The sequence below is a fragment of the Falco punctatus genome, assembly GCF_963210335.1.
Source record: "Falco punctatus genome assembly, chromosome: 3".
In the NCBI taxonomy this organism is placed as follows: Eukaryota; Metazoa; Chordata; class Aves; order Falconiformes; family Falconidae; genus Falco; species Falco punctatus.
In genome coordinates, this window is record NC_137582.1 from 111,338,751 (window position 1) to 111,353,612 (window position 14,862).

The 14,862-nt window shown below is 52.0% G+C and overlaps 2 protein-coding genes across 6 annotated transcripts in view; both read right to left on the reverse strand.

The window, feature by feature from the left end:
• The window catches only part of KAZN (kazrin, periplakin interacting protein), a 225,809-nt gene extending 223,659 nt beyond the window's left edge, over positions 1-2,150 (reverse strand). Inside the window, exon 1 of the mRNA XM_080380843.1 lies at positions 1,943-2,150. Coding sequence (XP_080236969.1) covers positions 1,943-2,051 — 109 coding nt within the window. The 5' untranslated portion in view covers positions 2,052-2,150. The remainder of the gene's footprint in view (positions 1-1,942) is intronic.
• Positions 2,151-9,917: 7,767 nt separating this feature from the next.
• PRDM2 (PR/SET domain 2) overlaps positions 9,918-14,862 on the reverse strand; it is an 81,386-nt gene continuing 76,441 nt past the window's right edge. For 3 of the 5 annotated variants that reach the window (XM_080380806.1, XM_080380807.1, XM_080380809.1), the window contains 2 exons: positions 14,559-14,693; positions 9,918-13,283 (listed from right to left, as the gene is read on the reverse strand). In XM_080380806.1, coding sequence (XP_080236932.1) covers positions 13,249-13,283; positions 14,559-14,693 — 170 coding nt within the window. In that variant the 3' untranslated portion in view covers positions 9,918-13,248. Of the gene's footprint in view, positions 13,284-13,509; positions 14,694-14,862 lie in introns of those variants that run through there. The other 2 variants (XM_080380805.1, XM_080380811.1) reach the window with 2 other exon arrangements.

The following is a 14,862-nucleotide window of genomic DNA, read 5'->3' on the forward strand; positions in this document are numbered from 1 at the left end:
ACAAGTAGGTAACCAGAGCAGATCCTACCCTACCCCCACTCCCGCTCCCCCTGCGCATCCTTGCTTCCCGCACAGAGACCCCGCAGCACGGTGGCAGCTTGGGCAGCCAAGTTCACTCAAGGCCCTATGAACACAGACGCATCCCCAAGCACATCAGCTGAAGTTCTGCCCTCAGGTATGCCAAGCAGATGTTGTTATTGCCATAAGGATAGAAAGCTCACGTAGGCGTAGATCACACGCACATCATCTACTTATTTGCTTTGAACATCAGCGGCGTGCGTGGCAGCCATCCCTACATCGCATTGTGCCTTGTACCTGGAGGCTGCACATGCCTGAGAAGACATTTAGAAAATCCTACCAAAATGGTCCACCAGAAGGTAGAAAATCTGATGGCTGAGTTACTGAGGTGGGATTCAAAAGCCCAAGATTCACAAGTTTCCTCTCTGGCATTTCCCCATAAGAAAGGGAAAGGAAAAGCAAACCAAACTAAAATGAGGAATCGTGTTTTCCCACCTTCTTGGTCTTACTAATTTGGAAAACAAACAGCCCTGGTCCCATGCAAGCATCGTCACGCATCTCTTCTTTGTGTAAGATCTGACATAGCGGATCCACAACCTTTGGACTGATCCCAGGCCCTATAATACAAAAGGCTAGCACCAAACCCTCCTGAGAAACTGCCTGACATTTCCTTGGAGGCAGCAGCATGACCGAAGCCTTGATTAACCGAGTAGTTGTCAGCTAATGAGTCATCCTCCTTGCTTAACCTGTGCAAGTACTGCGAGAGGCACAGTGCGAGTCACACGGACCTGCAGCAAAACCCCGGTATGTAGTATTTTGGATCTCACCATGTAAACAGAAACAGTCCAATCCAAACATCACTAGTTACAGAATTGGTTGGGGAGAATGGAGAAAAAAAGAGGAGAAAGGAGAGGCTGGGACACTCCGGAGAACATGTTTATTAAGATACATGCACCGTCACGAACAGTAAGAAGAACGTACCAGTAGGCCCGAGTAAAACGAGCCCCAGAAATTCAGAGCAGTGTTGTTACGGCGTCATTGCAAACACCCGGGCTTTCTCCACAGCTGTAAGTAAATAACTACTAACTACATCCATTCCCAGAGCTACCTAGAAGGAGGGATAGGAAAAAAGAGAGCAAATCCTGCCCTGTAAAATTCACTATGCCAACCTGTTAGTCTTAGGAACCGGGGTGTGCTGGAGGATGCTGGTGCAAAGCTCTGGGGCACCTGCACGCCCTGTGTTTCAGGGCACCTGTGCCCAACACGTAAGAAAAGCAAGAGGCAAAAATTTGGGATTAGTCACATTGCACGCTCCCTCCTTAATATCCAAAAGGCACAGACAACAGATAATCAGGCCCATCTGGAGAGACATTACAGATGCCAGAAAACAACCAGGAAAAGGAACAGAGCTTCTAGGTAGTAGCACAAACAGCCAGAAAAAGCAAAGGGAAAAACCCCAACACGTTGTCCTTCATAGGACTGAGCACCGAAGCAGACATCTGCCCTCCTAGGATGCCCTGTACTGCAAGTCACCCTCCAAAACAGCAAATCGATCCCCAGTTTGAACATCATTAGTTTGACATTGGAAAAATCGCTGTACCCGTCGCGGACACATCTACATGTAACGGTAACAGCCGCTACCAGGCAAAGCGCGGCTCGTTCCAGTCCACATTAACCCCAAGCCGTGCCACCACCCCAACCCTGGCCTCGTGGCTGTAATTATTCAGACACAAAGCCCTGAAGTGGTGAGGGCGAACGTGGAGGCAGGTGGCATCCGCAGCAGGGACCACTCCAACTTTCCCCTGGGAAAACACCAGGTTTGGGAAGAACTTGGGAAACGAGGCAGGGAGGGGGGAGAGGAGGGGAGGGGTGAAGGACGTTGCAGCCCGGGGTGAGGAGGCTGCCCCGGCCCGTTCCCCCTTACCTGCCTCCATGAGCTGGCACTGCTGCCCGAACACCGGCGAGAAGGTGGCGGGGCCGGGGGCGGCCGGCGCGGGGTCCATGGCTCGCTGCGGGTCCCGGCCGTTGGTCATGGGGCAGCGCCCACGGCTGCAGGAGCCCGGGGACCCCCGGCCAGGGACAGCGCCCCACCGGCCCCGCCGCACCGGGGCTGCCGCCGCGTCCCGGCCCTGCGCCCGGGGTGTGTGTGTGTGGGGGGGTGGCGGCGCGCGCAGGCGGGGCTGGGGGCTCAGGCGGGGGCGGGGGCGCGAGGCCGGGGCGCCGCGGGGGGTCCCGCCATGGCGGCAGCGGGGCCGGGAGCCCCCTCCTCCCCTCGGGGAGCCCAGCGCCCCCCGCAGCGGCCGGGCCCCCCCCCGCAGGCAGGGGCGGGACGGGGATGCCGAGCCCTCCCCCCGGCCCGGGGGCGCTGGGGGCGGCGGGGTCTGCGCCTCCCCGGGGGCCGCCGCGCCAGGCCGCACCTCGGGCGGGCGGCGGAGCCGATGGCGGAGGCAGCCCGGTACCCGGTGCCTGCAGCGCCGCCACCGCCCGCAGCCGGGGCGCGGGGCTCGGCCGGCCCTGGGCGCTCCCCCCCGCTTCAGTCCTGCCTCACCGCCCCTCCCCCCGCCAGCCGGGAGGGGGAGGGGGCCGGAGCGCCGCCGGAGAACACCCCGAGCCCGGCTGCAGCGTCCCTGCCCGCCCCGGCGGCTCCCGGAGCTCCGCGGCGGTACCGGCCGGGACTCCCCGCCGGGGGGTGGCAGGGGCCGGGGGGTCACCAACGGCCACGAGCCCGGCACAGGGTCCCCCTCACCGTGCAACCCCCTCCGCCAGCGGGGGGGAGCTGCGGGAGCCCGGACCGGCTCTGCCCGCTGAAGGGGGGGGGGGGGGCGCAGCAGGGAACGCGGGGGGCTGCCGGGCTGCAGCCGCAGAATGCCCAGAGCATCGAGACCCCGGTGAGGGGGGGCTGTTCTCAGCCCCGTCCTGCCGCCAGCTGGGGTGAGGTGACCTGCCCAAGGACACCTGCGACAACGGGAGTGCTGGGGGCTGAGGCCACCTGCGCTCGGCGCCCAGCGCGCCCAGACAGCCCCGCTTCATCGTGGATCTGCTGGTCTGAAGAAACGGGCAGATTTAGCACTTCCACAGCTGCGATGGCCTCCCCCTCCAATAACGGGGATCGCCATCACCTGCACGGCGGGATGGAGCCCTTAGCACCTCTGCAGCCCCCACCCAGCTGAGCGGCACGGCCAGCACACCTGGGGGACGGGAGCCATCAGAGGGGCCTGGAGGAGCAGGCGCATGTGAACCTCGTGAGGTTCAACAAAGCCAAGTGCAGGGTCCTGCACCCCAGTCACGGCAACCCCCGGTGTCAACATGTCTGGGGCTGAAGGGATCGAGAGCAGCCCTGCGGAGGAGGACTTGGGGGTGTTGGTGGGTCCCCAGTATGAGAAGGACACGGAGCTGCTGGAGCGGGGCCAGGGGCGGCCACACAGTGACCGGGGGCTGGAGCCCCCCTGCTGCGGAGCCAGGCTGAGGGGGCTGGGGCTGCTCAGCCTGGGGGAGAGATGGCGCCGGGGGGACCTTGGGGCACCTCCCGGTACATAAAGGGGCTTGTAGGAAAGATGGGGACAGAGATTTTAGCAGGGCCTGTTGTGCTAGGACAAGGGGTAATGGCTTTAAACCAAGAGGGTAAATTTAGACTAGATATAAGGAAGAAATTTATTGCGATGAGGGTGGTGAAACACCGGCACAGGTTGCCCGGAGAGGTGGTAGGTGCCCCATCCCTGGAAACATTCAAGGTCAAGCTGGACAGGGTCTGAGCAACCTGATCAAGCTGAAGATGTCCCTGCTTGCTGCAGGGGTGGGACTAGGTGACCTTTAAAGGTCCCTTCCAGTCCAAACTGTTCTGTGATTTAAATGGGTTTAGGCTCAGATCAGCTATGGCAGAGTACAGTCCAAACAAACAAAAGAGAGACGTCTTTGCATGTTTACTTTGCTAAAGGCACAGGAACAATTTCTGTCCTTACAAGAAGATGGAGATTTAACTTGACGTGCTCATCTATTGCGTGGAGGAAAGCAAAAATTGGGCCATTCAGTCCATATGTCTCCAGCATTCAGGTATTTATTGCTGTGGCTGTTCTCTCCCTACCTGACCCTGCTGCTCTCTGATCGTGCCCAGCTGCCCAGAGCAAACCGTCAGTCGGGCAGAGCCGGCTGGTGTGTGAAGCCCACAAGAGCACGTTCCAAACCTATGCAAAGTGTCAGAAAAAGCCAGTATAAAAAGAGAGGCACTTAGTTGGGTGGGAAGGGGTAAGTGAGGAGCCAAGGGAGTAGAGCCGGTTCTACCTCCAGCATCACCTTGTGCAACACGTACTGCTGATCTGTGGCGTATGAAGGCACAGACTGGGGCTGCGGTGCAATCACAGAGCCTTTATTGTGCAAAGAAGGTCCATCAGAGCTCACAGGTAGCAGCAATCCCCCAATTAAGGTTTTCAATCCAGACCCTTATGCATAGTTCATGAAAATCAGATGACCACATCACATACTGCGTTGGGGTGAGCACCATGCGAAGCAGTGACCCCCAGTCATGCCGTGCGAGTTTATAAGACTCTGCCACCGCTCCAAGAAGGGACATGGCAAATGTGCTATGAATTCCCCCTTGCCTCACTGCTTTTTTAAACTCTTTAAGAGCTTCATAGTGCATCAGCTGCCACTCTGGAGGCTGATTTGGTGGATAAAACACTGGACATGCCATCACAACTCCCAAATCCCCTCGTCTAAGTGTTCTCGCTTGCATTCCTGCCACCGATCCCTTAGACCCCCTCCCATCCTCCCTGAAAACACAATCAGCTCATTAGGGTGGAGGAAAAAAGGTCTGGTTCCCTTTCAGATCTATAGGACCTGGGTGAAAAGGGTTCTCAGTGTCACTGGAGCCACTGTCCGTATCATCCTGTTCCCATACTTGGTCGCGAGGGCCGTTGCAGCTGCTGATGGGAGCTTTGGGGGCAGAGGAGGTGTGGACAGCGTCGCCATCGTTGATGGGGTGTCACAAGGAGCCGCGCTGTCGGCAGTGTTTGCAGCCTCCCCGGTTTAGCACCGCTGGCAGAATTGTCGACACTCGGCGGAGGGCAGTCAGGATCTGCCACCAGGTCAACTAATGCTTTCCCACAGCAGGGTCCCCCTCCGCACCAGCATCATGCCATCGTTTGCCAACTGCTTGCCAGGCAGGAATTTGCAAAGTGCCGTCAGGCGGGATGTCCGGTACTTTGTCACGGATCCATCCTGACAGAGTCACCAGCCCGGACCTGCCACACTCATGGCTGAGCTGCCAGCAGCCATCGCAATACGTCCAGGCTGCGCTGCTGGTCTCGGGATAACTTCCCTCCGTGGTTCCCGACTGCTCACCTGCTTCGTAGGTGATGGGCGCACAGAGTCCCCACGGCTCCTGGCTGAGTCGAGTGATGCCGTGAGCCTCTTCCGTGCCCCTGCTCAGGTGCCATTCGTGGCGTATGAAGGCACCACAGGGGCCGTGGTGCACCCAGAGACCCCGTGTTGTGCCAGGAGGGTCATATTTACATCTCTGAGCCTGGGTACACATTTCTGCGGTATCTTCCCTCCAGGCCCAGGGCAGACACTGTTCATGCAGTTATATACCCATCAGGGTTATAATCACGCAAACACTCCTTGACCAGATAAACATGGTTTTCTCTCCTACTTCCCTTTGTATGGCTCAGCAGTTTTCTTACTCCCCACTGGCAATATCAGTCTCCTTCCTCCTCCCCCACACGGAGCGTGTGTCAGGAAACCCTCCCAGAGCTGTTTGGCAACTTGTCTGCAAAATCTGCCGCATAGCCCTGAAATATTAAAGCATAACTTAAAAAAAAAACATTATGCAAGACGCTACCTGCAAGTCCCGTTCCCCTATTTCCTTAACAAACCTGCTCTAGCTCTTCAAGATTTCGGGGGGTTAGTGTTGCAGAGCAATTCACAGATACATTTTTCCTTCTCCCCTATTCCACTATGTGTTAGGAGAGTGCACACTGAAGGTTCTTGAAAAGCAAAAAAGCCCACCCAAAAGTCTGAGAACATCTGTACTCTGCAGATGCTAAGGACTGTCCCTGGCAGCACGGGTGCCCCGGGTATAAGCAAGCTTCCCAGAGCAGGAATAGAGAAAGTGGGAAAGTGTTACAGCCCGTTTGCTCTCGGTTTTCTGGAGCGTGCCTTGCAGCGGCAGCGCTGGGGGCAGCAGGCTCGCCACCCCCCCACCACCACCACCACCCCCACTCTCCACAGGGTTTGACGGCTCTATGTGGGGCACCGCAGTGCTTACACAACACGACGAGCGGCCACGCTTCGCTGAACAGCACCGTCACAGCTTGCAGCCACGACACCAAGCCAGTACATGTCCCTAAAAACCAGAAAGGGAAGGAGCCCGCTTGTTTGGCGGGCTGGGGACTCGCGTACCTGCTCGGGTGGAATGCCTTCTCTGGCAGCAAGATGCTGGGAGCAGAGCAGCGGTGCCGGAGTGCACGCCGTGCCAGACCTTACCCTGGCCAGCAGCCCAAGGGATGCTGCAGTTTAGCTCAGTACGTTTTGCTCCTAAGAAATAACCCTTCATGAGGTACAGAGATTTCCCTGTACCTTCCACTGACCCTGTTGCCAGTTGCTCTCTGATCGTGCCCAGCTGCCCAGAGCAAACCGTCAGTCGGGCAGAGCCAGCTGGTGTGTGAAGCCCACAAGAGCATGTTCCAAACCTATGCAAAGTGTCAGAAAAAGCCAGTATAAAAAGTGGCATTTAGTTGTGTGGGAAGGGGAAGGTGTTTTTTTCATTCACAATTACAGTGATATTTAAAATCTCTAGAAATACCCTGTGCAAGAAATGGGGGTTATTCACAGCAACGTTCTTAGCAGCGGAGGACTCTGGAATGGAGGAGGACTCAGGAAAGAACATAGAAAAATTCAGATATTATCCTTACTGAGATGTCATCAGCAACAAATGGTAACAAATGAGAACTCATTTCTTGTGTGTCAAAAGTCAGTGTTTTGCTGTTACAAGGCAGAGACTGGACACACACATACACACACAAACAAAAAAAGGCGCACACACACACACACACAGGTAAGAATTTTAAGGATTTTTGCATTTGCTTCCAGCAGAGGCACTGTACTAGCACAAGGAGGGCTAGCAAAATCGTTGGCTAGATGCAAGGGAAGTATGGATGCAATTATTCCTCCACAGACATGACTACCAAGATCAGTTCTGGAATGTTTATGCAATTCTGATGGCTGTGTCATGCAAGGAAAATATATTGTAGAACTCAGAAGGAACTGAAGCAATACACTTAAGGCTTGGCATCAGGGACAGCAATCAAACATATTTCTCCCTTCCTTCAGATCACATCTCCATCAATTCTTGGCTGAAAGAGTATTTTGTTTGGTTGGGTTTTATTCTTTCTTAAAAAATAAATGTTTGAATGCCACAGAAGAAAATTATGTAAGTGGTGCAGAGAGGAAAAGTCCTACTCTAAAAGACTTCAGAGAATTCTTCGGGTAGTTTAACAAAAGGCTGAGGTATGGCTTAATTAATGTATAAATATCCTTGTAAAAAAGAAATACCAACTATGAAAGGACTCTAATCAGCCAGTGCCAGGCACAAAGAGAAGATACAGACATTATTTACTAGGACAGGGTACTAAAGGAAATAGTCTGGATATTTCACTTCTCAAGGTTAAATTAAGATGTGTTCCTAAATCAATATATCCTAGGTAAGCCTTAACTGCTGCACTTAATAGAGAAACCCACGCAAGCAGCTCAGGGAGCCTGTCGGTTAAGTCCTCTGGCTTTTGGAAGATCCAAGGTATGACAGAGTTACTCCCTCGTGCAGAGGACGGGATGCCAGTTCCACAGCAGCGATACGGTCCAGGGATGCCAGTTCCACAGCAGCGATATGGTTCATGGTACCATTTGCTGATGTGATGCTGGTCCCCGAACCACCCGTTCCCCAGCGCTGGAGATAACACCATCGCGCCTGGTTCCCTGCAAAGCCGCTGCACAGGCACTGGCAAAGCGAGGGCAAAAACATTTAATAGAAAGAGAATCAGCCCTGAGAAGCCCTGCTGAGGTCAGGGTGACTCAAAACTTAGTGGAGCAGGAAAAGGGTGGTGGTGGTGGCTATTTGCATTAGCATCTTATAGCTAAGATGGTATTTCCAGAGCACTCTAATCTTTAACAACTGCCTCTTCTCCTTCCTAGGCAGCTGCAAAGCAAGCCCTAGAGCAAATGCAGCACAGTTTGGAGCCCTTCCAACCCCCAGGCACCTGTCAATCCCCCTCCTCCTCTTCCCTGCAGAACAAACGGCGATTGTTCTTGTGCAGCGGGGCAGAGTGCACTGCCCTGCAGCTCCCGGGCTGAGAGATCCCACCCCAGCCCAAGAGAAGGCCCCTCGCACCCGGCACCAGCCCCCGGTGCCCGTGCGGGATGGGGCTGGGGGCATCGCCCCGCGCTTCGCCCAGCACCCGCAGCTGCCGTGGGCCAACCTCAGCCCCACAGCGTGAGCCAGCGACCCAGCAGGGCAAAGCTGTGTCGCTCCTGATCCTGGAGGACGATGCTCAGTGGGTGCTTGACGCACATTCCTGCTCCTACTGTTCCTCCACCATGGACCCATCTCACATGTGAAGTGACAGACTGCTGGCGCACTCAGGCGTGACGTGCCAGTGTCCTCCATGTCCCCAAAGTGGCTTTTCCTTGCGCACACGCGACACTCCGCACTCCGTGTGTCATAGCGCCTTGAAGGACTCTACATCGGCACGGGTGTCAAAGGCTGGCGCAGCCCAACCAGTTTTCCCAGCTGAGGCCTGGAGGGGATTCAGCTGCCTGCATCCTCTGGCCCCGGCAGCTGCAGGCACCGCGGTACGCACAGCGTAGGAAGGCAGGAGCTTCGGTATGAGCAAGTTTTTCTCCTTACCTGTTTCTGAAGGTAGTCTTCTCCCAGCAAAGCCACGGCTCTTACAAACAGGAGTAATTACTGCTGCTTCAAGTGTCAGCTCAGACAGAAGAACGCCAGTACGTAGCTACGCAGCTATTTTAGTACGCAGCCAAAGCTGTGCGGCCGTTGAGCTATCTTTAAGAGTATTCAGAAGATTCTCATGCAGGGAAAGAACGACAGTTCAGCAAAATCTGATCACTCAAAACTTAACGGAACCTGTTAACGAACCCCAGGTGGGCTGGAGCACCGTGCACAGGGCAGCCACGCGCAACGGGGACAGCAGTGGGATTTTTACTAACAGGTCAGATTTATAATGCGTAAAGAATGTTTGGATTTTCTGGGGCACAAGAGCCATTTTTAGCCTACGTGAAATCAATATCAAGACCTAAACTTCAGCTGTTCCCAAACCTGTTTGTTTAATCTGCTACTTTAAAGACTGTGGCTGGATTAATGCCCCAGCGACCAACGGCTGCCCACCGACCCCCAGCGATGCCCCTGCAAACATCCTGGACAAGGCGCCCGCCTCCCCTCAGGGTGTTGTGGTGGAGCATGGCCTTCCACGGGGATGAATGAAACGGGGACCATTTCTAGGAAGCAAAACCCCTCCCGCTTCAGGCCCTGCTCAAACCTTCCCCTCCCGACAGAGGACAGCAGCCCGTGGAGTTTGTTGTACCGTGCTGCTTCTGCAACGCTTCAGCGAGAGCTTTGGCTTTGAATTGAGAACCCAAACTACAAAGGGCTTGCGTGCTGCGTATCCGAGCGTGCAGACCTCGAGCCTGGAGCCGTCAGGAGAGCTGGGTCTGCAGGAATTACCACTCCATGCACAGAGCTTGAGAGACCGAGGTGACATTTCTACCTGCTTCTCCTCTCCTGCCACCCATCAGAAAACCCCCAGCCGTCCAGCAGTTTCAGAGCCACAACACATCAAATCTCCGTTCTGAAGATTTCCCTTGCTGAAATAACAATAAATATTTCCATAAAGCAGTTTGTCACATGAATTTATTCTTGTTCTTTTTCTTTACATGGCGGACAGACAACAGAGCTTTCAGTCTTCCAGAGCAATGTTCAGAACCCAAGCACCAACCAGCTCATACCACATCTCCACACAGTTTATTTTTAATAAACTTCTCAGTATCAGCATTGTCATGAGAGCACTGCAGAGCTACCGGTGTCAGCCTCACAAATTCCTACATGCAAAACCTGAGCTTTTTCCCCACCCTCTCCTTGAACTTTCACAAGAACTTGTGATATTAGTCAAGGGCAAAATTTCACGTTTCATCAGCAGGCACGGGGGAGGTTAAAAATTTGCTGCAAAACTGTGAAATTCTGCCTTGGAAAAAAAAAATGGCATACTTTCCTGAATTTACTGTGAATAAAATATCCTCATCGCTCCAGAGAAATGACACCATTTTGAACTGGCTCTTTTCTCTGCAAGAAAAATCAGCTCCCCCACCCTCCCAAAAAACCTGCGTTTTTAATCTGAGGGAAAACGATGAGAAGTCTGGTGCAACCGTGGGTTATTTCTTGTCAGTGGTGTGGATATTTTTCTGCCACAGCTTAGACCATAATGGATCCTTCAAACAGACCAGTACAATATAAAGCTGTGTGCTGTGGTCTCTTGGTTGAGTAACACATGTTATAAAACTTTAAAAACGGAGCATTTACAACCAGGGACATAAAGACGTGCTTTTAAAATTGTAAATACATATTTACAGGCTTGTGTGATAAACCAGAATTTCTCGGGGAAAAAAGCGTTCATATATCACAACAATTTACACACTTCTCTCCTTGAGTTTGTCAGTTATTATAGTTAATACCACTCTAAAAAAAGCAGCAAAAATAAATTGCACAAAAGTGACCTCTAATAACCTCATTGGTATGCCTTAAAGGCACTGAACGCAGCAGCAGCCGTGCCAGACACTCGGTACTTGATTTAACTTACTGCTGCTGGAAGTTGAGTGGGTCTCGGAAGAACCGACTGTTTAAAGCAGGATTTGGGCTGCGTGGCAGGAAAGCTCTTCCCCAGCAGCACAAATGTCTCCGGTAAGCGTGACTGCGGCAAAGCTGCTCCGGGAAGATCAAGGGCATTTCAGACCGGTGCTTTAAGACAGAGTATATCGGAGCTGGGCTTTACTAGCACTGCACTGTCATCTTTCAAATGACCTAGATGCTGTCCAGACACACAGGAAGGTAATTCCCGTTTGAAAGAACAGGGTTTACCATACTAATTCTAGATGATAAGAGGAAGGAGAACATGTGGAGAGACAAGAAAAAGAAGGATAACGTGCAAAACTAAAGCGAGCCAAACGGATTAAGCTGTATGTGCACGCCAGCTTCTTCGAGATATACGTAAGGCCAGGAAACGTAATTACTGTGCTATTTGACCAAGATTTACCAAGCTGCCTAGCAGATTTGGATGCTCACTTCCGACTAGCTTTAATGAACCATGTGAATCTCAGTCTTCCAAGGCTGCTGGGAAAAATTTCAGCCTTTGTTTGGAATCAGTACATCACATATTTCAAGAGGGAATTATTGCTAGCAAAAAGCTCAAGAGGGGACAAATCCTAGAGACTCCAGGAAAAAGAGCAGCCAGCAATGGCACAAGCTCTCCCCACAAAGCCTGCATCTCAACGGTCTCACAGTCTCAAACTGGAAGCATCACTTCCAGCGTGGGAGGGGATGTAGCTTTTTATGGCTCACCTAGTCCTCAGCATCTCAGCCTTCCCCCGAACCACAATTGCACTTAGAAAGCCTCCAATAGGGGTTTATCCAAAAAGTCTGTAGCTAGACAATAGAAGATCCCGAAGACCTTTTCTTTCCAGCTCAAACAACACGTAGCTAAAACATTTTTTTTACGTTGAACAAAACCCATGTTTCTTGTTTAAAGCTTCTGTATTCCTTTTGAACAATTTGATTTTCATCAAAACTATAAAAAAACCCAAAACTGTTTTCAGCAATTTCATACATATATATATATAAATACATATGTCATATATATATATGAAGATATATATAAAATTGATCCTTTTTTCTTTTACTTTATCAGGGTGGTGGGAAGGAGTATCAACTGGGCACTTGTTTGTGTTTTCTTAACTAATGTGTGCATACACAGATGTGTGCTTATCTGTGCGGAGTGCAAAGACAAGGAGAGGCAAAAATAGACTGAATTACGGGGGAAATAGAGTAACCAACCCCCTTGGCCTCCTTGAAAAATCCCAAACCCCGACGCTACATTAGCAGGGATCCTACAAAAACTCGTCTGGACAGAAGGAACCCTTCATCTCAGAGGTGAAACCTGCAGGGGCCCAGAGAACTGTCGCTGCCAGATGATGCACCTGTGTGTGATTGTCACCATTTTGGGGCACGAGGTAAGAGACCTTTCTGCACCGCATTCTACCAACTGACCTGTATGTTTCTGCAACTTGTCTTTACTGGCTGCCAGCTACCTTCGTGGATGCCCTCTCTACAGGACCGCTGAAACTTAACATGCTGGTATCGAGGGTTGCAAATGCAAGCTCTGTATTTAAGGAAAAGCGTTACTTGATACTGCACAGCAACGTGTGTGTTTGATACTATCACTAAATAAATAAATTCTGACTATAGCAAGAGTACCAGACTGGCAACAAATGTAATGGCAGCTTTTGAAAAATGGATGCTTGTCCCTTCATGAAACTGGGCAATCAGTGCATTTCACAGAGATCACTTATCAGGTGGTCTTCCAAAAAAAATGTGGGTCCTGACGCACTTTGAAAGCAATGGCATCATGCCCCTTAAAGCTAATGGTACAAAGTCAAGAGACTGGGGTAACCCACAGACTTCAGATGTGGAAACCTCAGCAAAACCTACCATTCCCTTCCGTGGGTTTTTGTGGGATGCCCAGTTCTTTACCCGTTAGGATGTAAAGTAGAAACTAAAATGATGTAACAGTCTTTTCAGAATTTAATTGCATAGTATGTTAAACCCCTCTGTGTCCTACCAGAAAGAGGAGACTCATCCAGACCCATCAACCCTCTGAACACGGTTAATCTGCCGGCAAACGTCTGAACATTTCTCCATGCTATTCCACCAGCTGTCGATGCGTGGACCCCACGTGGCAGGGGACCCCAAGATCACCCTCTCGGCAGCATCCACAGTTCATGGCTCTCTGGAAAAGGCAGGAGCCCTGCTCTACGCTCTCTCCCCCCCTCTGGAAGGACGGTATGACAGAAGCGTGCCACTGCTTCCAGAAGAAACCGCTGTCCCTGTTACCTACTGAGGAACCGGTCCCACCTCATCTCAGAAAAAGCAGGAGAGGATAATGCTTGAGGATTACTTCACCTCACCTTTTCCAGCCACAAGTTCCTAGTACCTGAAAATACAGAGTTGCATGTTATCAGAGTCAGCTTTAAGATTACGCAGTCAGAGTAACTGCCCCGTCACACCGAGCTGGAAGCAGGTCAAGTTGTGCAGCACACATTTATTTAACTGTGTTTTTATTTCTATTTATATATATATATATATATAAATAATTATTTCTTTGATTTTTTAAAAATGAAATTTGAAATTGAAAACAATTTTAAATAAAAATATATTTATATATATATTTAAAAATATTAAAAAAGTAAATTTAACTGTTGCTTGAGTTTCCCATGACTAAATGGTCTGTGCTGCAGTTAGGGATGTTAACATCTCATCAGCAACCACCCCTGTTATTCAGGAGGTAGTAAACTTTAGAATTTTACTGACTTTTCCCCCAAATGTTATTTTTTTGAACATATTGAACAGAGAATAAATTTTGGGCTGCAGCCCAAATTTTGCTGGCACCCGTTCTCACCTTTAGGCTTACACATGCGAGTGTAACGTTCCCTAGCTGTTACAGCAGCGTAAAGGAGGCGATTATCTGCCTGTCACAGGTGGCAGAGGGAAGGAGCAGAAGACAGCGTCTTGCTTAAAGCCAACCAACAGGAAACCAGTTCAGCATCACCAGTAACACTGGACCAGGTCATTAATTTGTCCAAGCCCATACAGCTTCATTACACCAGTTTATCTCGCCACCACCCCAACCAATGCTTTTGTATGTTACGCCAGCGCTGCGATCTGCATTGTAACGCTGGTCTTTGAGCTTCTGGCATCCGAGCAAAGCGGCCAGCTGGAGGGCACGCTCCCAGGCACCCGTTTTTTGGTCAGGGTTAATACTGGTTCAGTGTTTAACCGTTCAGCCCAGGTGGTTTCCAAGCACTTTGCCCACTACTACGACCAGATGGAAATGCCACTCCTTCCATAGCAGGGACAAACCCCATCCTTACAAAAGACCCATCTTCAAGATCCAGAGGAGCAACACCTCAGGTCTTGAAAGCTCATAAACGAAAGGAAACTCCTCTCACCTTCCAGGGGGCTGAAGAGCTGACTGCCCTGCGAGAGCCTTTTGATGGGATCTAAGCACACATCGCTGGAGAAGTCCTTGTCCCTTGTGGCCGACCCCACCGAGGGGCCCCACTCCTGCCAGCGCTCTCCCCCTTCCCCGGTGACACGAGCAGTGCCACCGCGCTGTCTGAGGCTCGGGGAGCATCGCGGAGCCCCCTGCCCATGGCACACGCCGCAGGTACCCCCGCACCCCGCGCACCCCCTGCCCGTGCTGCAGTACCTGCCCCGCTGGCCACGCAGGGGGGTCTATTCCTTGAAGAGGTGGGATGCGGTGCAGCTGGATTTCTTGCATTGCCGGGTGCTGGTGTTAGGCGAGGAAGAGGAGGGACATCTAGAGGCCATGCGGAGCCTGTAACTGTACAAAGAGGCAGAAGAAACTCACACACATGCATTAGGTTATGGGGGGGGGAAGCAGAGACATGCTTTAGGGCCCCATAGGGGCTTTAGTAAGCTATGAGGGAAAAAACCCTACACTCCACCCTCACCGCAAGTACCGAGAGCCACTGTGGAAGGTGAGAGGGTTT